The following is a 26,486-nucleotide window of genomic DNA, read 5'->3' as shown; positions in this document are numbered from 1 at the left end:
GAGTAACAATAGGCTAGTTTCCAAGTTAATTTCCTAATAGGCTAGTTTCCTATACTTAAAATAAAATATTTTATGCAGTGCACGAAATAAAGCACCACATAATTAGAAGAAAAATATGGACAGTAATTATGTTTAAACATAATTTATATTTAATTTGTGGGATACGGGTTAAATTGTGGCGTAGGCGAGAGGCTGGCAACCTGTCACTGCAATGTCACAGTTTCGATTTCTTTCAACCCCTTATTTGCCAAGAGTGGCACTGCAGCTTTAGTAGTTTCATGTGTTCTGCCTACCCCTTTATGGGATACAGGCGTGATTATATGTATGTATATTTAATAAGTCAAAGAGAAAGATATAAAGTAAATGAATTGACCGTGACGTCACTCCTCAGTATTTCATAGTAATTCCATATTAGCAAAGACATATATAACTCCGTATAGACAGATAAAGTCTAAGAAAAAAACGTACCTCGGTACCATACAGAAAAAGGTACGGTGGCCTAGATGGCATTACACCTTTGGGATACGCTCAGCTAGATGGCGCTAATATTAATTTTTGACATTTTAACACATATCAAGCTAAGAATATGGGCCAAATTGTCAAAACTGAGGTTCAAAAGTTTTAAGCCTGTGTCGAGAGATGGCAGTCTATGCACTGTGATTACACATTTTACTTCGACAGTAACTCTCTATAATACTCGATCCTCTTTGATATTAGCAAATCGTTTTGACAGTTCTTAAAAAGAAGCTGATTTGACTAACTAGTAGGAAACTAGCCTATTTTTTTACTAATCAACACAGAAATAGGGACAGAAATGTCAGTGGCAAATGTCAATGTCACTGGTGAAATAGTCCACTGGTTGATCATGATTTTTGCTTCTGTGCGGTAATATTATTATTTTTCTGCCTTGTCTTCAATCGAAGTCGATACTCGCGAGACCTCTGAGCTGAAGTCTTTGATTTTTTATGTTCATGTTTTGGTAGTGGGTTCCTTTCGTGGCTGTGAATAAAAAGAGAGAAATTAATTCGGAAGTTCAAATGATCAACATTTTTTCTAGCATAAAATTACATGCACGTGCCCGATATGAAATAGTGTCCGAACTGTGCGACCGAAATATGTTTTCTGTCGTGTTCCACCAAAACTGAAAGTTATACCTAAATATGATAAAAATAAAATTGGCATAGGAAATTATAAAATTAGTTTAGTAATATTTGTTCAAACATTTAAAATAAAATAAATAAACTTTAATAGGAAAGGAAATGCCTTCCCTCAATTGAGACTCCCGTGCCTGTTAAGATCTATTCTTACGGGTAGATGTTTGCTATAACGCCACCCTAAGGCGGTTGAGAATTGAGGGAAGGCATGGATAAATTCGCACACATCCAGCAGGCATCCGTGGCGCCGTTGGAAGCGGATTGGCCCCGGTAAGGCCAGAGGTCGCAGGTTCGAGTCCTGCCTGATGTGTGAATTTTTCAATTTTTTCTTTAATTTTAAAATATGTAATATCGCTCGCAGACGTTTCTGCATGATAAAAAACAAATTTAGAGTTATAGAACTTAAATAGACTTACCAATTGACGTCATTGACGAGTTTCTCGAAGTCTCGCCTCGGGATCACCTGCACGAGTACAGGGCTGGGTTCTGCGCTGACATTTGTATTTTTTTGTCTTAGTCCATATTTCCGCTGCGTGTCCGTTTTTGGTGTAGTTTCATGGCTGAAATAACAAATTTCAGTAACTCTAGGTTTTATCAAACTAAATGAATCATGATCCACTTGGCACATAATTCGTTCAGGCGAAAACAATATCAGCCATATTAATCGATAGAATTATCTGTGCATGACGTCATTCGACTCGAAAACAACATTTTCTGACATTTAAGTATGAGGCATAAATGTCATTATGTCAGTGATTGTTTCGACATGAAGTTAGGTTTGTATTCTATGACGTCACTACATCGCTGACAGCGTTTTCGATCGCCAAAATAAATAAAATATTACACACATTTTTAATCGAAAATACGTAGTCATCATACACTTTTAATGCCCAAAATCTAAAAAGTATTGATTTTTTATGTCAAATACTACAGACAATCATTTATTCATTTATTTTGTCATTTATTGACGACCGGTCTGGCGCAGTCGGTAGTGACCCTGCCTGCTGCGCCGCGGTCCCGGGTTCGAATCCCGGTAAGGGCATTTATTTGTGTGATGAGTACAGATATTTGTTCCTGAGTCATGGATGTTTTCTATGTATATAAGTATTTATATATTATATATATCGTTGCTGAGTACCCACAACACAAGCCTTCTTGAGCTTACCGTGGGCCTCAGTCAATCTGTGTAAGAATGTCCTATAATATATTTATTTATATTTATATTTATTTATATTTATATTTATTGTGCCAAATTCAATATGAGTCTTGAAGCCTATTGCACCTTTTAGTCAAGAACGCCCCATATTATGAGATACTAGCTTCTGCCCCGCGGCTTCGCTAGTGATAAATTCTAAGATTGCGGAATTCTCTATACAGACTTCCACCCCCCATTTTAGGGAAGTGGGGGTTAGAAAGAGACAAAAAGTAGCCTATGTAACTCTCCATCCCTTCAACTATCCACACTTAAAAAATCACGTCAATTCGTCGCTCTGTTTGGCCGTGAAAGACGGAGAAACAAACAGACACACACACTTTCCCATTTATAATATTAGTATGGATGATATACCTTTTGATATGAGCTTGCAGGCTGACAGAGTGACTGAGCTTTTGGTCGCAATGCGGACACTGCAGTGTTGAAGGCTTCGGCCGCAGTTTCACCTTGTACCGCTTTCTGAAATACAATTATTTATATAATAAAAAACAAAAATCAAATAAAATTAGTTTATTTCCGAGAAAATAACTATACATGGATGATAATTGTGTCACTTAACTTCAAACTTACGTAAATCCATTCTGCTTTAAAGTTGATTACATAACAAATATAACATTGATCTGAAAAATAATCAACCATAGAGCAGAATGGATTTGCCCAAGTTAAGCGACACAATTATACTGACCTTCACACTAGGCACGCGTGGATGACGCTAGATGTCACTACAAATAACTTGCATTTCGTCACTACTTTTAAAAAATCTCGAATCTCACGCTGCTCCTCAAAGTTAAAACGCAGTAAGTCTATATGCATTCCATACATACTTACTACAATTTTCTTTTCATTGACAGACGAAGATACAAGTTTTTTTAAAAGTAGTGACGATATGATGTATGGAGTTACAACTGTTTCCACTCCTCTATTATATTATAAGCTACTTGCCTCCTAGTCAAATCAGCTTCTTTTTAAGAAGTAAGAACTGTCAAAACGAATTTTAACGACTTGTTAATATGGAATTTATATGAAATCGAATTGAGTGACGTCACGGTCAACTCAGTTACTTTATATATTTCTACATGACTTATTAAATAGAAATTGGATTTAAAAATGTCTCCTGTCCATGTTTTTCTTAAAATTATCTGATGCTTTATTTCGTGCATTGTATAATAGTACATTACGATACAAGTGCGTAAAAAAGGAAGTTCGAAACGAGTGGCGATAGATAAAAAATAAAAATAAAATATTGTTCAGTACAGATGGTGTTTTTTTTTACGCACTAGTGCGAGAAGTGGTTCATTATACGCCAGTTCGAAACTTCGGAGGCTCATCTATACCGAAAAATGTCGTACGATACACGTGCGAAAAGGAAATTCGTAACTCGTGTCGATTTAAAACACTCCCTCAGCAATTCCCGTCAACTTTGTACAAAAATTAAGGGAAAAGTTAAATTTGTTTTTATTAATTCCTATTTTGTTACCAAGATTTTGTTGATGAATTGAGATTTTATTAAGTTTTATTTCGTCATTAAGGTTCTCTAGTATCTATATTTTCTTAATTATAACAATTATCCTGTATATATCTTACGAAAGTCGAATTATATTACTAAATGTTGGTAACAAAATAGGATCAATTAAAATTTGCTGACGTGGCATTGTACAAAGTTGACGGGAATTGCTGCCCTTCGGTCGTGTTTTAAAACGCACTTGTATCGTGGTGTACTATTATTTTAACTACAGTCAAGTTCCCTATTAATACTTACAAGTAAATATCAGTTTTTGCTAAAATCTTAGATATTTTATTAAAATCTTGTTTACCTCACGCTGCTCCTCAAAATTCTGGTGCCGTATTTGCCTGTTTTTGGTTTGGAAGTATTTTCGGGACTCCTTGATATGGTTCCCTTCGTCACAGGTGTTTGGGACTGTTGAATGTAATTTATTTTTATGTTAAATGGAAGTTCTCACTAAGTTCTACTATTTTTTTTTGACTTAAGGGCATTTCCAGAATTTGGGACCCAAAAGTCGTTAAAAAAAAATTAACTCGCTGTCAGTTTTGTGACGATAATTAAGCATGAAATTTCAATAAAAATATTGTTTTGTGTTAATTACATAAACTTTTAGCGATAATGTACATTCAGGACCTGAAAAAAGTAAATTTTAGACAGATTTTATGGTTAATTGTCGTCACAAAAGTTAGAGCGAGTTAATTTTTGTTAGTAACTTACGCTAATTTTGACTCCTAAATTCTGAAAATGCTCATAAACGTATGCATCGATGCCACAGGCACTCTAACTCAAGAGGGCTTGTGCATTCCTCAAACAAATAAATGCCCTTACCGGGATTTGAACCCACGACCATCGGATTAGCAGGCCAAGTCACCACGACTATGCCAGACGGTCGTCAAAAGTATATAAAAGTAACTTACCAATATTGTTGGTTGTACACTTGTGGTTGGCTGTTCGCTTGGTTCACGAACAGATTTACATTTGTCTTTAGGAACGCCCTCTGGATGAGATTTGCGTTTTAAAGCATCATCAGGTTGAGAAGACTGTGCCTCCAGTGGATGCTGTGGCTCGGTTTTGATATCCATCTCTTCCTGCAGATTTGAGACCAGATCACTTTTTATAAAATTAAGGATGTATATATAGACATGCAGGGCACAACATTACAGGATAAAAATGTGACTTTACCGGCAACCCACACTCAGGCGACGCACGTCGTAAGACGCGGAACGGACGTCAGCGCCGCGCCGCCCGAGTGTAGCGACACGTCGCTTGAGGCGCGTCTTACGTCCTTCCTATACAAAATGTACTGAGACGTTTTTTAAATTACACTCGGTCCGTTCCGCGTCTAACGACGGGCATTGCCTGAGTGTGCTTAAATTGTTTGTGCGACAAAAAGCTCAAAATGACAGAAGACCAGCGCTGACCCTCGGGTTAGTCGGGACCATTTCGTGGTAACTTATATGTTTTAATTTATTTTCTTTTATTTCCTGTTTCTGTTTTTTTACTTCTGTATTGTTTGTAGTCTTCACGAATAAATAATAAATAATAGGAAGCGCTGGTGGCCTAGCGGTAAGAGCGTGCGACTTTCGATCCGGAGGTCGCGGGTTCGAACCCGGCTCGTACAAATGAGTTTTTCTGAACTTATGTACGAAATGTCATTTGATATTTGCCAGTCGCTTTTCGGTGAAGAAGGAAAACATCGTGAGGAAACCGGACTAATTCCAATAAGGCCTAGTTACCCTTCGGGTTGGAAGGTCAGATGGCAGTCGCTTTCGAAAAAACTAGTGCCTACGCCAAATCTTGGGATTACTTGTCAAAGCGGACCCCAGGCTCGCTTGAGCCGTGGCAAATGCCGGGATAACGCAAGGAGGATGATGATCACGAATAAATATAATAGATTGAAATTGATTGAAAATGGGAGAACCTCTACAACTTACATCTGATGATGAATCATTGGTGTCGGAATCCTCTTCAGTACCAGGTAATATGGTCCCGGGTTCTATTTTAATGGTTACTATCTCGGGCTTCACATCTTCATCCTCAATCTGAAAGAAATTTTATAACTTTATTAAACTGAAATGAAACGTGCGAAAAGGAAATTCGTAACTCGTGTCGATTTAAAACACTCCCTTCGGTCGTGTTTTAATTTATCGCCACTCGTTTCGAACTTCCTTTTTTACGCACTTGTATCGTAATGTGCTATTTTAGTACAGATGGTGCTTTTTTTACGCACTAGTGCGAGAAGTGGTTCATTATATGTCAGGTCGAAATTTCGGAGGGCCATCTGTACTGAAAAACGTCGTACGATACACGTGCGAAAAGGAAATTCGTAACTAAAAAAATACCGAACATTCATATCATTCTTTATTGCAATCATGTTCATTTTACATAGGATGGTATTCAAATATTATAAGGTAGGTACATGATACCCTGTTAGGGCATGGCAATAATCTTAAGGACTACTTAGTAAACTAAAAGTATAGTAAAGTAAAATTAGTCTTAATATAATTCTAAACATGGAGATGAGAATTGAATAATAATTTTTATAATTGACATTCTCCTCACGTGTGAAAGTCAACACTACGGTTACACCTAGCCAACACTGACATTGGCAAATTCACCCTGTGCAATTGGCAGGGAGTAAAGCCAAAGCTGAAGAAAAAAAAATTTGTACTGAAAAAAGTCGTACGATACACGTGCGAATGTACTATTTCGAGTTAGAGTTTAATAGCATAAAAGGACAATTTTATACCAAAAATTGATAATTCTCAGTAGCTGTCCACACTGGCCATTTGCCTGCCTACACATGCGGCCAGTGTGGACCTGGCTAGTAACAATTAGCTAGCTAGCCTAAATTATTATGCAGGGCTCTACCCAATTTTATCTTTATACAAAAATTATTAGACCAGTTTATTGTTATTTTTCTTCCTTTGGTACGAGTACCTATATTATTTTATAAATATCTTTAATAAAACTACCTAATAAGTAGAACAAACTTGTATTGTAATACATTGCCCGTGTGCTGAAAGAATTTCACCACCCCCTTTCCTCCCGTGGGTGTCGTAGAAGTCGACTGTGGGATTTGGGTGAAATTGTGGCGTAGGCGAGAGGCTGGCAACCTGTCACTGCAATGTCACAATTTTCGTTTTCTTTCAACCCCTTAATTGCCAAGAGTGGCACTGAGACTTTAGTTTCATGTGCTCTGCCTACCCCTTTATGGGATACAGGTGTGATCGTATGTATGTATGTTGTTATACATTATATTGTGATTTCAAAGGACTTCCAAGTTCTGAGACAGTGAACGAATTTTCACAAACAGTTCTGTTTATTTGTATTACAATCCATACTAATATTATAAATGGGAAAGTGTGTGTGTCTGTTTGTTTGTCCGTCTTTCACGGCAAAACGGAGCAACGAATTGACATGATTTTTTAATTGGAGGTAGTTGAAGGGATGGAGAGTGACATAGGCTAATTTTGGCTTTTTCTAACGCGAGTGAAGCCGGGGGTAAAGCTAATTCTATATATTTTCAAATGGTTGAACTTACAATAATCGGTGGGAATGACGGTGCAATAGTGACTTTACTGAGCAGGTACTTGAGGTTGCTGATGCCCTGGATGGCGGTCTTCTGGAACTGGTGGACAGAGAGCATCTTCACCTGGCAGCCCACGCACAGCAGGAGGTGGCAGGCTTTGAGGTCCGCCTGAAAAAAAAGATTGAGAAAGAGATTACTTATAGGTAATTTTTTGTATCTCATTAGTCATTATTAACATGTTGAGTCCCTTTTGACATTTTATTGGGATGCAAGGGATACATCGAGAGAGAATGGTGTCATTGCCTGTCATGGAATACATACAACATCAGCAAAATGAAATAATGAACGTTCCCTGTCTGTAATGTGCAGTGATTGGGGATTTGGATGCCACACGGGGTGAATGACCTCAAACATTATGCTAGTATGGATATGTTATGTGGTTAGAAAAAGGACAGTTTTTTTATCATAATTTATTTACGTACCTTTATATTGTTATCAATTTATTGCTATTACGGGTCAATATTTTAAATAATAAAGTCGACATCAAATCATCATTGTTATTACTGCTGAATTTATTTTGCTTGATCAGTTTAGTATAGGCCTCCCTCACTTACAATAAAATATGTGATTTATAAATTAAAGTTGTCCAGCGCGAACAAGTTGTTCACAGAAATCGCGAAGCGTCTGGTTGAGGTAACTGGTGACCGAAGAGCTGGCGACTTCCTCGCTCAACGTATCAGCATTGCGATACTGCGAGGAAATGTCGCCAGTATCCTTGGTACAATGCCTCAAGGGCCTATTTTAGACATTAGCTAGCTTTTAAGTATAGTCTTAGTTTCTTATATAATTATGTAAATATGTTCATGTAAATAAAGAATTTAGTAAAGAAAAAGAAAAAAAAAAATTAAAGTGAAATTCACTTTATTATCGATAAATAATTTAGTGCAAAATTTTCACATATTATTTTCTTAGTGACAAAGAAAGTTTGACTTTTTCATATTACACGTAAATAATACCTACAGTTCTAATCATTACTATTTACCTAAGCAACCTTATTCAATATTATTTATGTTATAAATATTATTACTTACACGGGAGTTGTGTTTCTTTTTCGACCAGTTACTTGTAATCCCATTGTTTATGAGCTAATAGTTGCTTACCATTAGGCGCTCCATCTGTGACGTCTACTATGACATAAGAAAAATTATCACAGGCCGGACAGCATATCCATATCACTGTTTCTACTTGACATCCCGCAGTGTGGCATCCAAATCCCCGATCACTGGTACTGTGCATAGATTTGTGTGTCCCATAATACACAAAACAAGATACATTTATAACTACTAAAACTAAAATACAGTTCTAATAAGAAAAAAGTTATCAACTAGCTTCCTTATTTTTGGTTTAACTATTCTAGCTAGTATTTCATTCTAGCGTGCAGAACTCTAAAGTTTCTAAAAACCAAAAAGCCAAAAACCAAAAGTCATGTGAATAGCTTTCTTTTGGCTTCTAAAAGCCAAAAGAAAGCTAATCAGATGAATACTGATACTGAAATTATGTGTTGTAAATTTATCTCGCATCTCAAAATGTCAACAACAAAATAAAAAATGTTTAAAGGTACAAAGACTACTTTCTGTTACTGTAGAAAAGAGAAAGAAGATCCAGAAAGAGTTATATGAGCCAAGTAAAGGAGTATGAGGGGTCGTGTTGTAGACAGGCTTCAGATCAAGCTGTCCCGACAAAAGCGTACATCTCCAATTGAATGATGATAATTATTAAAGTTCCGAACTATGGAAGAAAAACTTTTAGTACACAAAATACACATACCATGTAAACCGTGGGAGAAACAAGAGCCTCAAGTAATCTTCTGTGCTCTATCGCGAGAGGTAGCAAAGGTGGAATGTTTAGAGTGCAGATCATGCAAATGTAGGACATGTTGCACGACATTCTAGGTACAATATTAAACTACAACTGACTGCTAGTCTAAGAGAGAATATTGAAATAAAAGTATTCAGAATCACAACAAACACAGCCAGCAGGTGACTGGATGACAATGACATGACGTGATCAGTGTTGCCCACTTTACCAAGGCACAAATAATAATACAAGCTGGTTTATAGCCATCTATTGGCGAGTAGCTAAAACGTGTGGTTCTTTCACAAAAAGTCTAGTTTTCTTGTTTGACAGCAGCCTGGCATAGTTGAGCGCCATCTAGTAACGAGTAGTAAAACTAAAAGTTTTCAAGTGTTGCCAGAGAACAAAAATGCAAATGACATTGACACTGACAGCTTCCCACAACATTATCACTTGATTATCACGATTATTTATAGTGGGATTTTCTGTCGTATTTTGATGATTTAAACCAATTTGTATACAGTAAACAATGGTTTCACTACATCAATTACAACTGAATACATTAATATCTGTTCTAAAATGGTCTGAAACTGCTTTTGCCCACTACTTTTAAGTGTTACTCGTTGACACTGTTAAAAGTTTTTAAAATGTATGCTGTAAAACGGGAAACTGAAGAAATATTATGCCACGGATGCCTCAGTGCAAACCGGAAGCTATCGCCCTTGACAAATTATGAAATGTACTTCTGTGTGTTAGGAAATAAACAGACGCTAGAGGTAAGTTTTTGCACCTACTTTTTATCCTCTTGATAATCATTTACACATTGATGTACTTTTGACCAACAATGCCTATAAATTTGATTTGTATTCTAAGGCCAGAGGTACAAAGGCTTTATCATTCAGCATCCACTAAGTTCAATAATACTGGACGGAACCAATTAATTTATTCCGTCTATTGTCCTTTGAGCCTCTATTGCTGATAGATTTTATTATACATCTGTGTGTCTTTGAACTTCCTCCATTCCATTTCCATCTGGATTGGGCGGCTCTTCCATAATGGGCCTGCTGTTTTCCTGATTTCAATCAATCAATTATTTATTCATGATAACTAAAAACATACACAGGTACAAAAACAGAAACAGCAATTAAAATAAATTAATTATATAAGTTACCACTTAATGGTCCCGACTCAGCATAAATGCTAACCCGAGAGTCAGTGCTGGTCTTCCGTCGTTTCGTCTAACCATTGTTTTCTTTGGCCACCTCTTTTCCATTCTGTGGAAATTATTGGAGTTCACAGTGTTAATCCTTTCTCCATTTGTTCTAGGAATACAAATACCTGAATATCCTGCTATGCTGGGAGTGCCAGGCGCTGCTGCGACGCACGCAGGAGTTCCGGAACACCCTGCAGCGTGCACAGTACCTGTTGTCAGTGGCTCATACGGAACAGGTTAGTTTACTCTGATTGAAGCGATTTTCATGAAAGATTTCTAAGAGCACTCCCGACTAATTCAGCCTTCAAACAAAAAAAGTAAATCTATATTTTAAGTTCATACGTTCGGGAGCTACGATGCCACAGACAGACAGACACGTAAAACTTATAACACCCCGTCGTTTTTACGTCAGGGGTTAAAATGAACTTCAATAACTTTCACAATTAATTTAAGCATTGATTTTTACATTTCTGTTACAGGTTTCGCCAAAATCTTTATCCACATTATCATACAAACACAAGCCGGATTTTGACTACATCATAGAAGAATCCATAGAGTCCAAAAACGAAGAAGTAATCATAGACAACTCAGAGACACTCGTCAAAGAGGAAATAGAAGATTTTGAACCTGATAATATTGAATACAGTGATATAAAGGAAGAAAATGAGATACAGTTATTTCAAAACCAAAGAAAATATAGAAAAAAAGATACAGAGAAAAGGGAATTTAAGAAAATAGATAGCGGATTAGATTTGAATCATCCTGAGAAGTATTTTAATGAGATTTGTCTGAGTGAAAAGGAGGTGGATGAAATATTGGAGCAAGAGAGAAGGGGGGATGCTAGACGGCCGCACAAATGTGGGGGTTGCGGGTTTTGGTTTTTTAGTAGAACTGATGCTTATGAACATAAGAAGACGATGCATAGACAGGTACTTATTTTTACTAAGGTATTTGACTTGATACTTTCTTCTCATGCATAGGTTTTTTTTATTACCATTTTGACTTGTTTTCTATTAAGGGTGCTTTCGAGAAAAACGTCAAAATAATGTAAAATTGATAGTTTTAGTCGGTGAAATACTACACTTTCCGTTATGTAATAGATATATTTAATTCAAGTTTCAATTAGAGCATCTTATTATCTTGATACTTATATCAGACTGGATTTTAGAAAACTAACTCATTAAATTAATTATGAATTTTTCTCTGATGCACGTTTAGGAAAACCCGCGTGTAGTGCTGGATTAGTCGATCTTATTTGTAAAATTTGGACAATTTCCAAATACTGAAATTGGTAAATTTATAATACGTATATCCTGTACTACAAACTTCTCAGACTACATTTTTATTATAAGGTTTTTAAAAAACTAAGACGAATTCAATTTTTTTCAGAAATTATCTAAAATTATGTGACAATTTCTTTAAAAATCTACATCACATCAGAGTTATTTTCGTACAAAATTAATCTGCAACGTTTACTAAAATTGCTCTTATGCCTTAGTGACTATACATTTCTATTATATATTATTGGCAATTTTTTGAAAACGAGCCTTCCCCGTCACAATTATTGCCACATCTGGACATTTTCTCATATTTTGTTAGACCAAGTAGAAAAAGTACTATAATATGTTATATATTTGTAAACTACTCGGAAAGCTCTTTAATATGATACCACACATGGTATGATTAAGCACTCGGTTGCGATTTCACTATTTTTCACATGAAAGCCCTTTTAAATATTTATTAATTAAAAATCATCATTTTAAACATCAATTCTACCAGTTAGCTTTGAGCATCAAGTTAAAATTTGTATAAAATTGCTTTGCACTCTTGTGGGTAAAATGCAACTTCGCTATTCGTTTTTGAAGTATCAAAAGAACTCTTACCAGTCGGTGTGGTGAAAATAACTATTTTTAACTCCGACGCAAAAACGACGATAAGGTTGAAGTGTCTGTCTGTCTATTTGTGTGTGTGCCATCGTAGCTACTGCAGTATAAAACCAGTAATAATACTTGTAACAAATTTTGCGCCGCGCGGTTTGTCCTTGAGTAGCGCTCGCACGCAGCGAGGTGCAGCGAGTACTTGCGGAACCGGAGGATGCCGGTCGCGTCAGTACGGACCCGATTGCGTCGCCGGTGCCGGAGATTAACTACTGAGCCGTCCTTATACTGTGGTAGCTACCGAATGAACCGATGTAGGTTTAGTTTTTTTGTTTGAAAGCTGAATTAGTCGGGAGTGTTCTTAGCCATGTTTCATGAAGATCTGTCCACTATGTCGGGGGGTTTTTTCTAAATTTTAATTTTGTGGTTTACACAGATCAACTTAGCCCCAAACTAAGCAAAGCTTGTACTATGGGTGCTAAGCGACGATATACATACTTAAATAGATAAATACATACTTATATACATAGAACACATCCATGACTCAGGAACAAATATCTGTGCTCATCACACAAATAAATGCCCGTACCGGGATTCGAACCCAGGACCGCGGCTTAGCAGGCAGGGTCACTACCGACTGAGCCAGACCGGTCGTCAACAACTAAGGGGTGTATGTGTTTTCCATTAATTGAATTAATTCTTTAACTTAAATACTTCATCTTTCAGCGTACGAAACCAGGCAAATGCCCCGACTGCGCGCACCCATACAAATCCTTCTGGGAGCTGGAGCTGCACTGTTGGCGCTCGCACGCGGCGCACCGGTGCTCTCTGTGCGAGCGCGTGGTCGCGCACCGAGAGAGAGTGACGCATCTGCGCAAGCACCGGTTTAGATATCGGTGTCTCAAGTGCGGGTTCGATTTCGAGTGAGTATTTTTTACTTAGATAACTACGATTACTAATACCAGTATTACTATAGACGGTCAACCAAATAAGCTTGTGACTGAAAAACAATCAATCAATCAATCATTTTTAGGGTTTCGTAGTCAACTAGGAACCCTTATAGTTTCGCCATGTCTGTCTGTCCGTCCGTCCGTCCGTCCTCGGATAATCTCAGTGACCGTTAGCACTAGAAAGCTGAAATTTGGTCCGTTAGCACTAGAAAGCTGAAATCCTAACGTATGTGATATATTGTTGGATAGGTATTTAAAAATGAATAAGGGTTTACTACAATCGTTTTTTGAAAATATTCATATTTTCGGAAATGATCGCTCCTAAAGGAAAAAAGTGTCCCCCCCCCCCCTCTAACTTTTGAACCATATGTTTAAAAAATATGAAAAAAAATCACAAAAGTAGAACTTTATAAACACTTTCTAGGAAAATTGTTTTGAACTTGATAGGTTCAGTAGTGTTTAAAAAAAATACGGAAAACTACGGAACCCTACACTGAGCGTGGCCTGACACGCTCTTGGCCGGTTTTTATTTGATAAAATGGTTACGGAACACCGTAGAGGGTGCAGGCCGGGGTTCAGGGAAACCAAAAAGGAGATGGCGGGATGACTTGTACACATTCTATCCAAGCTGACAGAATTACGCACATGACAGGGTTGAGTGGAAGAAGCGAGGGGAGGCCTTTGCCCAGCAGTGGGACACTACGATAGGCTAATTAAAAAAAACAGGTACAGTACATAGGTGTAACAAAATAATTTCTTAGTATCACTATGTTTTATCAACATTAGGTATACACATTCATTGGTGGTTGTAAAGTTCATTAACAACAGCGCGAAATTAAAATTTTATTTTTGAACTAGCTTTTGACCGCGGCTTCGATCGCGTTATATTAGAAAATTGCGGAATCCTCCATGCAAACTTCCACCCTCCCTTTAGGGAAGTGGGGGGTCAGAAAGAGACAAAAAATAGCCTATGTCACTCTCCATCCCTTCAACTATCTCCACTTAAAAAATCACGTCAATTCTAATCAAGTCGTTTTCTCGTGAAAGACGGACAAAGAAACAGACTCACACGTTTTTCCATTTATAATATTATTATGGATTCTTAAAAAATGTTTAATATTAACACGAAGGTGATAAATATATACTACGTACTTAGGCCTACTACTTATAAATTCGAAAATTGCGGAATGTTCCATACAAACTTCCACCCTCCTTTTTAGGGATGTGAGGGGTCAGAAAGAGACAAAAAATAACCTATGTCACTCTCCATCCCTTCAACTATCTCCACTTAAAAAATCACGGCAATTCGTTGCTCCGTTTAATTTTCGTTGTGTTAATATTTTATACTATACTATAGTGAAGTCATTGAACAGATTGCCGCTTTGCCTAAGACCATTTTCACATTATCCGATCCGATATCGGATGTCGGAAGGATTTCAAAGGCAAAAATAAAAGATGGCGCCTTTGATGCATAGGATATCGGTCCGACATCCGATTTCGGATCGGATAATGTGAAAACGCACTAAAGGCTAGCGTCCACTAGGCTCGCTGAGTCGAGTCCTCGAGTCTCATTAATTCGCCTTCAGCATTTCTTATGAAACTGCGTCCATTAGCAAGCGTCGAATCGAATTCAAATGTATAAGGACTCGATTCGATGCGGCTCGACTCCGCTAGGGTTAACAAATAAATAAATAAATAAATATTGGGGGACATCTTACACAGATCAACTTAGCCCCAAACTAAGCAAAGCTTGTACTATAGGTGCTAAGCGACGATATACATACTTAAATAGATAAATACATACTTATATACATAGAAAACATCCATGACTCAGGAACAAATATCTATCTGTGCTCATCACACAAATAAATGCCCTTACCGGGATTCGAACCTGGGACCGCGGCTCAGCAGGCAGGGTCACTACCGACTGAGCCAGACCGGTCGTCGTAACAAGAAAGAAAAGTCCCTTTTCCGAATGGGTGATGTGAAATCATTGTTTACCTTTTATCTTAAACTGTTGTTCCAGAAACAAGCAGTTGTACGAGCGACACGAGAAGGAACTGCATTCCAAGTATACCTGCGGGCATTGTGACCGCACGCTTACCACCAAGAAAGCTCTGGAGAAACATGTCATGTAAGTACTTCTCAAAGTTTTTGATTTCATAATGTAGTCATTTTGAAAAAAAAAATCTCTAAGGATCTTAGAGAGGAGTAAAGAAGTTTTTCTACTCCCGAACTGTTATTCGTCATTTACAGGGTCGTGCATAGATCTTTAAACCCTACACAAAAGTCTATTCTGTAAAGTCAGCGTCCGCCGGCTTCTCGCGCATGCGCGCAATAACGAAAAAAATTAAAACGCATTTTTTGGCTCTGTAACCATGGCAACGCATTGTTATAACGTTACCGAAGCCGGCGGGGGACGGCTTGAGCGCTGGCAGTGCAAACCGCCGCGTCAAAATACAGGAAACAGTGTGAATTTCACGAAAGTTATTCTAAAAAACTAAGTGCATGGTCGTAGAAAATGTATTGTATGCAACGGTGTTTAACCGAGTCAAAAAATACTCGTGGCGTCTTTATTAACAATTTTCGGCTTCGCGTCAAACAGTTACCCACGCGCCACGCCACTCGTCTTTTTTGACCTCCTTTAAACGCCTGTTGCATAAAATACTATTTTTAAATGATAAACATTTAATTTTTTTCATACTGTGAAAGGCGGTAAACGGGTGATGGTGTTCCCTTTACCGAGCGCAGACTAATTGGGTTGAGGTTCCCAATAAGTCGGCACTCTTATAAGATGGTGAGGGTTCAGGCCTGGCTTAACAGAACAACAACAACGATTCCAATTGGATTTATTTAGACAACACAAGAGTTACACGCAAGTTTACACAAATAGTCTTATACAATGTAGTCTAGTAACACTAAGTAACACGAATGCCGTGAGTGGTATATCTAGCACTGTACACTGTTGCTTTCACTGAACTTCACTTTGACTATGGACGCGACGGTAGCGGGTGTACCGAAAAGAGGTGACGTGACGAGACGTACTCCGAACCGGGCTCACACCTTGCTAGTAGAAGACTCTCCGTGTGTGATCGGAATTGCGACCTTACGCCAAACGCAGGGGTTTACGCAATGTGTGATCGGAACGGGCTTTCTCCGTACTTAGCAAGGAGCTAGCTTAGGCCTAGAGTAAGGTCCTAGTTAGGAGCAGACTGGGATGTCAACTGATTTGGGATGTGCCCCGGCGGGCTTTTATACCACCCGACGGCGTGGGTGAAAGCGACGCTTCCTTCCTTCCTGCGGTGTAGCGTCACCCCGCGTGGAGGGGGTGTAACGGGAGTAACGGGACGCTGGACCCGCGCATCTGCAGTGGCCGGCCATCGCAATGTAGAAAAAATGGTGCGGTACCGTTGGAATCGGAAGGGCCGGCGGAACCTTCTACCTGCGTTACGCGTGGGAAACTTGGTCGTGCTACAATACTTAATTTATCACTTATATGACAATATGACGTATCATGGAAATTTTGCTCTCCTCTTATCTTCTTTGTATTTAAACGACAAGATTTTTTAAAAATCAGATTTATTAAATGTATAACATTTAAATAGGGAACAAATCAAATTATTTTATTAAATATTTTTAACATTTGTCTCGTTGTGTTGTTGTTTTTGATGACATTTGGTTTAATTATTGAATATGACATTTGAGTACATATATTGTGCGAAAAGCTTTTCCTTCGTATTTTTACGGAAACGTACGAACGTGTCATGCTATTACAGTCAGTCTCAGTACAAGACGTACTGAGTATGGACTATGGACGCTGTCTGAACTAGCATGCCAAATACGAACGCTTCCGGAAAAATACGAAGAAAAATGTTTCCTACATCTGTACTATGTTTGTATTCCTCTAGTCGCCACCACCTCCCCGCGACATGCTCCTACTGTAACCTCTCCTTCACGACATGGGAGCGACTCCGGCGCCACGCGCGAGACACACACGAGCGCACCGGCCCCGCGTACTGCGTAGAGTGTGACCGCACCTTTATCAACACGGCCAAGTACCGGCGACACCTGAGCCAGTCACAGTTGCACCGGCCCAAGCAGAAACTCAGGTTAGCGAGCACAGGTCCACAGGCAAAACACACGTGAGATTCACATGAAACACACGAGTTACACATGATACACACTTAAGACACACTGGAAACATACTTGAGACATACTGGAGACATACTGGAGACACACCGGAGACATACATGGGACACACACGAGCGCACCGGCCCCGCGTACTGCGTAGAGTGTGACCGCACCTTTATCAACACGGCCAAGTACTGGCGACACCTGAGCCAGTCACAGCTACACCGGCCCAAGCAGAAACTCAGGTTAGCGAGCACAGGTCCACAGGCAAAACACACGTGAGATTCACATGAAACACACGAGTCACACATGATACACACTTAAGACACACTGGAGACATACTTGAGACACACCGGAGACATACATGGGACACACACGAGCGCACCGGCCCCGCGTACTGCGTCGAGTGTGACCGCACCTTTATCAACATGGCCAAGTACCGGCGACACCTGAGCCAGTCACAGTTGCACCGACCCAAGCAGAAACTCAGGTTAGCGAGCACAGGTCCACAGGCAAAACACACGTGAGATTCACATGAAACACAAGAGTTACACATGATACACACTTGAGACACACTTGAGACACACTGGAGACACACTTGTGACATACTGGAGACACACCGGAGACATACATGGGACACACACGAGCGCACCGGCCCCGCGTACTGCGTCGAGTGTGACCGCACCTTTATCAACACGGCCAAGTACCGGCGACACCTGAGCCAGTCACAGCTACACCGGCCCAAGCAGAAACTCAGGTTAGCGAGCACAGGTCCACAGGCAAGACACACGTGAGATTCACATGAAACACAAGAGTTACACATGATACACACTTGAGACACACTGGAGACATACTGGAGACATACTGGAGACACACCGGAGACATACATGGGAATAGAATAGAATAAGTTGATTAAGTTTTGTTTTACCCATGTGAAACCGAGTCATGTCGCTAGTTTTCTAACCCCCGACGCAAAAACGACGGGGTGTTATAAGTTTGACGTGTCTCTGTGTGTGTGTCTGTTTGTCTGTCTGTGTGTGTGTGTCTGTGGCATCGTAGCTCCCGAACGGATGAACCGATTTGGATTTTTCTTTGTCTGAAAGCTGAGTAAGTCGGGAGTGTTCTTAGCCATGTTTCATGAAAATCGGTCTACTAAGTCGCGGTCGGGGGTTTATTCAAAATTTTAATTTTGTGGTTAGGTTATTTATATTAAAATTCATATATTCGTTCCAGTATCCCGTGTCCCGAGTGCGGCAAAGTGTTCTCCAGAACTAACTATATGAACAACCATATGAAGCTGTTCCACTCCAACCAGTCGCGACACCACTGCCCGCTGTGCGACAAGGTACTTCTCGGTTCACTATTATTAAGCATAAACTTTTTACGCATATATTTGATTCGTATAATACTTCTTGGCAGAAACACGCACATTTACACATACAATCACGCTTGTATCCCATAAAGGGGTAGGCAGAGCACATGAAACTACTAAAGCTTCAGTGCCACTCTTGGCAAATAAGGGGTTGAAAGGACACGAAACTGTGACATTGCAGTGACAGGTTGCCAGCCTCCGCCACAATTTAACCCATATCCCACAGTCGCCTTCTACGACACCCACGGGAAGAAAGGGGGTGGTGTCATTCTTAACCCGTCACCACACAGGTAGGTTGGCAGAAACACCTTACGCTGAATATGCTTTGGCACAAATCATTTCGCAGATTTTTATAATACCGAATCGTCTGTTGTCATAATGTTAATGAGCACAATAGTCTTCTAGTCGAACAATACTTTCGCAGATAATATTTAGGCGGCATAAAGTTGCAATTTGCTATTTGATGGCGAGTTGGATGTGTTAGGGATGCAAGATACCTAACACTCCTCCTCGTTTCGCTCGTCGTCGTACCTAACGGTGACTTTGGGGCAGTTTTTCTTTTTTGATGTAATAATTCTGCTAATGTAATATTATGCTATAAGATTATTATGTCGTCCACCGGCGGAAGGATTTGAATAGAAAAAATCCAAGATGGCGCCTTTAATGTATGGGATATCGGTCCGACATCCGATATCGGATCGGATAATGTGAAAACGGACTTTTTTTCAGTACAGATGGTGTTTTTTTACGCATTAGTGCGAGAAGTGGTTCATTATATGTCAGGTCGAAACTTCGTAGGGCCATCTGTACTGGAAAACGTCGTGCGATACACGTGCGAAAAGGAAATTCGTAACTCGTGTCGATTTAAAATTTATCGCCACTCGTTTCGAACTTCCTTTTTTACGCACTTGTATCGTATGTACTATTTCACCACGCCAATAGGAGGAAAATAAAATATTGACTTGCAGTATTTCGTGAATGGCTGGGGTCTCCGGCAGCATCACAAGTTTGTGCACGAAAAGATGTCACTGCCGAAGACCAAGATCTGCAGCGTGTGCGGCCGCGGCTTCGGGGTGAGTATCCATCCAACTAGAGATGGGCCGAATATTCGGTATTCGGCAAGTTTTTCAATGTTCGTATTCGGCCGAATAGTTCGGTTACATTGCCGAATATTTACCGAATAAACAAACTGAATAAATAGCGTAAGTTGTTTCGTTTTTAACCCCCGACGCAAAAACGACGGGGTGTTATAAGTTTGGCGTGTCTGTCTGTCTGTGTGTGTCTGTGGCATCGTAGCTCCCGAACGGATGAACCGATTTGGATTTAGTTTTTTTTTGTTTGAAAGTTTTGATTTTTGAGTTAATCGGGAGATGATAATCGGTCTCATATGTCGCAGTCGGGGGGTTTTTTCATTTTTTTTTCTACGGGAGCAAAAATGCTAAAATGGAAAGGAGTCCCCCTTTCAATTAGGGAATTTCAGTTAAATATACTAGTGTTATTAACTAGATTTATCGAAAAAAAAATGTCCATTAAGAACAACTCAGTTAAAAGATATTGCGAAAAAATCTTTAAAATCGAGGTTCCGCTCTCGACTGTTTCCTCCTTCAAAACTTATTTAAACGGAACGAAATTTGAGAATCTGAATAACAATTTAAAAAATCTGTGTCGGACCGTTTAGATTTTTTGGCTAATTGTTACCTATCTTGAGTATAACACCTTTTTTTGAGAACACTCCCGACTAACTCAGCTTTCAGACAAAAAAAAACTAAATCTAAATCGGTTCATCCGTTCGGGAGCTACGATGCCACAGACAGACACACACACAGACAGACAGACAGACAGACAGACATACAGACAGACAGACAGACAGACAGACAGACAGCCAGACGGACAGACAGACGTCAAACTTATAACCATACGTCAGGGTTTGGGAGCGGGAATGAATTCGTGTATTTGTAACTTTCTTTATAGTAATTTGAATTACTGAAATATGTATTTAACTATGTAACTGGCTCCAAATGTACCTAGAAATGTTTATCTTTTATTGTTTTAACCATTTTTGGGGTGTAAATCATTCCCGCACCCAAAATCCCGATGTATGCTTATAACACCCCTTCGTTTTTGCGTCGGGGGTTAAAAATTATAGCCTGACAAGATTTTATTTGACCCTGGCCGCGTTGCGGATTTTCAGCGGAACTAGTTTTTTTTTTTTTTTTTATTTATTCGTGATAACTACAAAATACACAAGTAAGAAAACAGAAACAGCAAATAAAAGAAATTAAACATATAAGTACCACGAAATGGTCCCGACTCAGCATAAAATGCTAACCCAAGGGTCAGCGCTGGTCTTCCGTCGGGACCATTTTGTTGGTCACGAACGCAGCTGTACGACGCGGACCCGTGACATAGTGAACGCAGCGCAATGTTATAACTAAACGCAGCGGCGAGCGCCATCTTGTCTGTCGCTAAGACGTCATACGTCATGTTACTGTTATGTCATCAGCCCACGTCGCACAGTATGTGTATACAATTATTTTATATACATATTATTGCCAATGTAGCTAACTCTAGTACAAATAGACGAACACAGTGCAGAAGACGAAAACAAATTATACTATAATGTTATTGAATATACCATTAAGTCCAATGTTTACTACAATAAAACAATGAAAGTGTACAGACTTAACCTAATCAACTACCAGTACACACTGTCCCAATTATATATGACGTCAGCACATTATTGCCATATGAAAGCGGTTTGTAGCGACACTCTATTAGGGTCAAATAAAATCTTGTCAGGCTTTACAATTTTTATTTCAGACGAACCGCGTGTTGGAGAACCACATGCGCACGCACACGGGCGAGCGTCCGTTCTCGTGCGCGCACTGCCCGGCCGCCTTCGCGCAGCGCGTCGCCCTCAAGGCACACCTGGCCGCCATACACAAGGAGAAGTGAGGATTACTGCTCAATATGGCGGCTCAATATATACCCCCGTGATTTTAAGACTTTTTTTGTCTAATGGATGGAGAGATGTAATTTCGAAAAGGCAAAAAAAAAATGAAAAATGTAGGGTTTCACCGGCCAATTGTCTTCGTAAAATGCGTGCCTTCCTAAGCCTTGACGTTACCGGAATCATCAAGCGATAACATTTAAAAATGTAGCAAAGATTTCATTCTCATAGAAAATTTGAATTTCGCGCCATTCTTTAATGTAATTGTATGTACTCCTAATTCCTTCAAAAAGAGCGCACTTTACACAGTGAAGGATTGACTATGCAATAATCAACCAGTGAAACGTCACAAAAAAAATCCCAATCCCTTATATACATTCTAGGGTGTGCAAACCGGTTAACCGGTTAACCGAAAAACCGGTTAACCGAGACTTTTTGGACTCTGTTAAAAACCGGTTTTTATAATCTCTAACCGGTTAATAACCGAAACTGTATTTATTTCTCAAAATTTGGAAAATTAGCCATAAAAAGGTTCAAAAATACGTAATTATTTAATGTTTTGTATTAATAAAGATTTATTAATTACTTTTCATTGACAACATTATTATCTTTTTTTTTATACTACGTCGGTGACAAACAAGCATACGGCCCGCCTGATGTAAAGCGGTCACCGTAACCTATGGACGCCTGCAACTCAAACAGTGTCACATGCGCGTTGCCACCCCATTAGAAACTTGTACATTCCCTTTTGCTGTGTCTATCTGTGTTATCTGTAATGATTTTATTTTAAAAATTAGTCCAGAGTCTACTCAAGTATACATTTTATACAATAAAGTAGAGTCCGGTTAGTTTATTACGACGACTCCGCATAGACCTAACGTTCAACCTCTTACAACGAAATAAGCACAGGTATTTATTTGGTTTTCGTATGTTATAGTATGAAAGTACATCCGTTTATTACGACTCCGATTTTAACGACCAGCCGCTTTTTACGACACATTTTACACAGAATCCAGAATCAGAATAGTTTTACTAGTAAATTGAGGAAACAAAGCTACTTCCACCCGAGCACGGCCCCCTGTCTTGCCTACAACAAGTAGCAAGATTACATTGTGGCCATGTAACTTTTTGGAGTATTGCTTTTAAATTTTAACAATTTGTTCGCCTCGGGTCTAATCTTATAAGCTAAATAGAACCCAATTTGTATTTTTGATTGCGAATAAACTAGCTTTACTTACACAAATGATGAGCAAGCACGCATACTAAAAATGACTTTTTCTAACTAAACTAGTCACAATAAAATAAGGTATTAATACTATGATAATAATACCCTGTAAATAAACCTATTGATTGAAATGTTTTAGTAATAAAGATCTCTTAATTTAATTCAAAAATTTAAAGTTAATTATTATTCTAAATTTTAATATATGAACTGTAACTGTTGACGTGTAATGTATCTGTGCATTTACGAAATAAATGAATATGAATAGAGATGTAGATATTATTTTTAATTAAAAGAAATGAAATTCGTTTTGTACGACATCCGGTTAGTACGACGTAATATCAGCTGTCCCTTGAGCGTTGTTGTAACCGGAGTTTACCGTACGAGTATATTTCAAACTATATTTTTTAAAAGAAAGGTAAAATGAAGATCTTGGTTTTCTTACATCAATTGCTTGTATTACTAGGGGCGCTGGGAGCTGTAGACCTTCACCACATGCCTATAAAACGCAAAACTGACGTCACAAGCCTTTTTTTGCAATTTCCTCATTTTACAAAATTTCCAAAAAAACTGGATAAAAATGATCTTCATCGTGCAAGTAATACCTGCTACGATATCATCAACATCAGAATTCTTAAAGGTAATGGTAATTATTGCGTAGTACGGCCATTTACTAAAAATCCTCAAAACCGGTTAATAACCGGTTAACCGGTTTTGAAGGAAAAGTCTCGGTTATTAACCGGTTTTTTAAGTTAACCGGTTTTTGCAAACCCTAAATTACATTCCCAATAAAAATTTCAATAGCGCGATGTAGAAATTGTGACACTTGACACAGCGACATCTCTCGTGACGTACTTTAAACATCTTAGTATGAAACTTACGGAATTACAGTTCCGAACCACTATGCCCGGCCGCCTTCGCGCTCAAGGCGCACCTGGCCGCCATACACAAGGAGAAGTGAGGATTGCTTACTTCCTGGACGCTCCAGGCTTTCCACCCTTCGCGGAACTCGGCCTTCGGCCTTAGGGACTTGTGGACGTTCGAACTTTACTGCACATTGTTCCATATATGGCCGTTATAAATTTTACTATATATTAGGGAAATATTGCAAAAAGGCCAGGTCAGAAGTACTCGAAACCAAAGACATATATAACTCCGTATAGACAGATAGTCTAAGAAAAAAACGTACCTCAGTACCATACAGAAAAAGGTACGGTGGCCTAGATGGCATTACACCTTTGGGGTACGCTCAGCTAGATGGCGCTAATATTAATATTTGACTTTTTAAAACATATCAAGCTAAGAATATGGGCCAAATTGTCAAAACTGAGGCTCAAAAGTTTTAAGCCTGTGTCAAGAGATGGCAGTCTATGCACTGTGATTACACATTTTACTTCGACAGTAACTCTCTATAATACTCGATCCTCTTAGCTCGAAACCGACGAGCGTGTATGAGAAACGTTATGAAAGTGTGTGAAGCGAAAGTGGTAAATGGAAATCCGTGATCCCTGCCTACCCCTCTTGGAAATAGGCGTGATTGTATGTATGTATGCATAAATTTTACTTTATTGACAGATGTCAGTATAATTATACTATTCGTTCGTCGCGACATCTATTGATAAGTATCATACATACAACATACATACAATCACGCCTGTATCCCATGAAGGGGTAGACAGAGCACATGAAACTACTCAAGTTTCAGTGCCACTCTTGGCAAATAAGGGGTCGATAGAAAACGAAAGTGTGACATTGCAGTGACAGGTTGCCAGCCTCTCGCCTACGCCACACTTTAACCCATATCCCACAGTCGCCTTCTACGACACCCACTGTGGAAGAAAGGGGGTGGTAAAATTCTTAACCCGTCACCACACGGGCAATAATTTAATTATCAGTACTGATAAGTATCAGTACTGATAATTCACGCTATTTGACGCGTGATTGTCGCTAGATGTCACTTAACTATGCCTATACAAATAACTCGCATTTACTGATGTGTGGAGTTGCAACTCTTCCCTTACTTATTCCTCTACTAGCTTTTGCCCGCGGCTTCGCTCGCGTCAGAAAGAGACAAAAAGTAGCCTATGTCACTCTCCATCCCTTCAACTATCTCCACTTAAAATAAAAACCGGCCAAGAGCGTGTCGGGTCACGCTCAGTGTAGGGTTCCGTAGTTTTCCGTATTTTTCTCAAAAACTACTGAACCGATCAAGTTCAACACAATTTTCCTAGAAAGTCTTTATAAAGTTCTACTTTTGTGATTTTTTTCATATTTTTTAAACATATGGTTCAAAAGTTAGAGGGGGGGGGACGCACTTTTTTTTCCTTTAGGAGCGATTATTTCCGAAAATATAAATATTATCAATAAACGATCTTAGCAAACCCTTATTCATTTTTAAATACCTATCCAACAATATATCACACGTTAGGGTTGGAATGAAAAAAAATATCAGCCCCCACTTTACATGTAGGGGGGTACCCTAACATAACATTATTTTCCATTTTTTATTTTTGCACTTTGTTGGCGTGATTGATATACATACTGATACCAAATTTCAGCTGTCTAGTGCTTACGGTTACTGATATTATCCGCGGACGGACGGACGGACGGACGGACGGACGGACGGACGGACGGACGGACGGACGGACGGACGGATGGACAGACAGACATGGCGAAACTATAAGGGTTCCTAGTTGACTACGGAACCCTAAAAACACGTTAATTCGTCACTCAGTTTTGCCGTGAAAGACGGACAAACAAACAGACACACACACTTTCCCATTTATAATATTAGTATGGATATGTCTCAATCTCAATTCTATCGGGTTATCATCCATTACCGCACAAGCGCGGTAATGTAGTCAAAAGCCACAGTATAAGAGAGAGAGAGAGAGAGTGTTTGTACCGGTCGCTGTTGAGACTGCTGGACCCTGGGGTATTGAGGCGTTAGGGCTATTTAGGGAGTTGGGCAAACGTTTGCGGGACAGGGGTAGTGATCCCCGCTCTGGATCTTGGCTGGTCCAACAAGTTTCCATCGCTATACAGCGTGGGAATGCGGCCAGTGTGATGGGAACTTTCGGGCCGGGCACGATGCAGAGAGGGGATGGAAATAGTTTGTAGTTATGTTAGTTTTTGTGTGTTGACGAAGCGTGTTGCAGATATTGTGGTTTGTTTTATTGATAATGTAGAATAAAAATCTGACGACGCTTGGGCGGATTACATTTGTGTTTTGACGAAGCATGTGGCGGATCAGGTTTGTATTTATTTGGTTATTAATAAATTATTTTTTAATTAATAAAGAGTACTATCGTACAGTATGGCCACTCCCGCTCCCCGCTGAAAGTGCCGCCCACCCCCTCTCGGTTACTTCACAGTTACCGCCTGTCGAAACTGCGACCAGTCGACCTGTCATATGTCACTCATACAAGCATGGTAAGCGTTCACCTACACGAGCTTATACTGTGTGCTAGGATCGCGCCTCTTTCATATATTTGACCGCCAGTGTCCGAGGTGT

At 39.3% G+C, this 26,486-nt stretch overlaps 2 protein-coding genes across 2 annotated transcripts; one reads left to right on the top strand and one right to left on the bottom strand.

The window, feature by feature from the left end:
• Positions 1–711: 711 nt before the first annotated feature.
• On the bottom strand, positions 712–9,434 carry LOC125239422. The gene is made up of 8 exons (XM_048146991.1): positions 9,231–9,434; positions 7,416–7,571; positions 5,806–5,913; positions 4,789–4,959; positions 4,182–4,285; positions 2,722–2,826; positions 1,571–1,714; positions 712–999 (listed from the first exon to the last, which is right to left on the bottom strand). The coding sequence occupies exons 1-8, from the start codon at positions 9,348–9,350 to the stop codon at positions 864–866; spliced, it is 1,044 nt and encodes a 347-aa protein (XP_048002948.1). The 5' UTR covers positions 9,351–9,434; the 3' UTR covers positions 712–863.
• A 292-nt stretch (positions 9,435–9,726) lies between these two features.
• On the top strand, positions 9,727–22,124 carry LOC125239444 (zinc finger protein 729-like). Its single transcript, XM_048147022.1, has 9 exons — positions 9,727–10,033; positions 10,584–10,706; positions 10,950–11,399; positions 13,074–13,270; positions 15,324–15,431; positions 17,206–17,406; positions 18,662–18,773; positions 19,769–19,873; positions 21,621–22,124. The coding sequence occupies exons 1-9, from the start codon at positions 9,905–9,907 to the stop codon at positions 21,753–21,755; spliced, it is 1,560 nt and encodes a 519-aa protein (XP_048002979.1). The 5' UTR covers positions 9,727–9,904; the 3' UTR covers positions 21,756–22,124.
• The last annotated feature ends 4,362 nt before the right edge of the window (positions 22,125–26,486 follow it).

The sequence above is a fragment of the Leguminivora glycinivorella genome, chromosome 25 (genome assembly GCF_023078275.1).
Source record: "Leguminivora glycinivorella isolate SPB_JAAS2020 chromosome 25, LegGlyc_1.1, whole genome shotgun sequence".
Lineage (NCBI taxonomy): Eukaryota > Metazoa > Arthropoda > Insecta > Lepidoptera > Tortricidae > Leguminivora > Leguminivora glycinivorella.
The sequence above is the reverse complement of the archived record's forward strand: the minus strand, read 5'-3'. Positions and strand labels throughout refer to the sequence as shown.

Excerpts from the sequence above, each read along its gene's own strand:
- LOC125239422 (XM_048146991.1), bottom strand. The coding sequence starts at position 9,350 with ATGTCGTGCAACATGTCCTACATTTGCATGATCTGCACTCTAAACATT. Across the intron at positions 4,960-5,805 it reads CCAATGATTCATCATCAGAT|GAAGAGATGGATATCAAAAC; the intron begins GTAAGTTGTAGA and ends TCAAATCTGCAG. Across the intron at positions 4,286-4,788 it reads GTGTACAACCAACAATATTG|TCCCAAACACCTGTGACGAA; the intron begins GTAAGTTACTTT and ends TACATTCAACAG.
- LOC125239444 (XM_048147022.1), top strand. The coding sequence starts at position 9,905 with ATGTATGCTGTAAAACGGGAAACTGAAGAAATATTATGCCACGGATGC. Across the intron at positions 13,271-15,323 it reads AAGTGCGGGTTCGATTTCGA|AAACAAGCAGTTGTACGAGC; the intron begins GTGAGTATTTTT and ends CTGTTGTTCCAG. Across the intron at positions 15,432-17,205 it reads GCTCTGGAGAAACATGTCAT|TCGCCACCACCTCCCCGCGA; the intron begins GTAAGTACTTCT and ends GTATTCCTCTAG.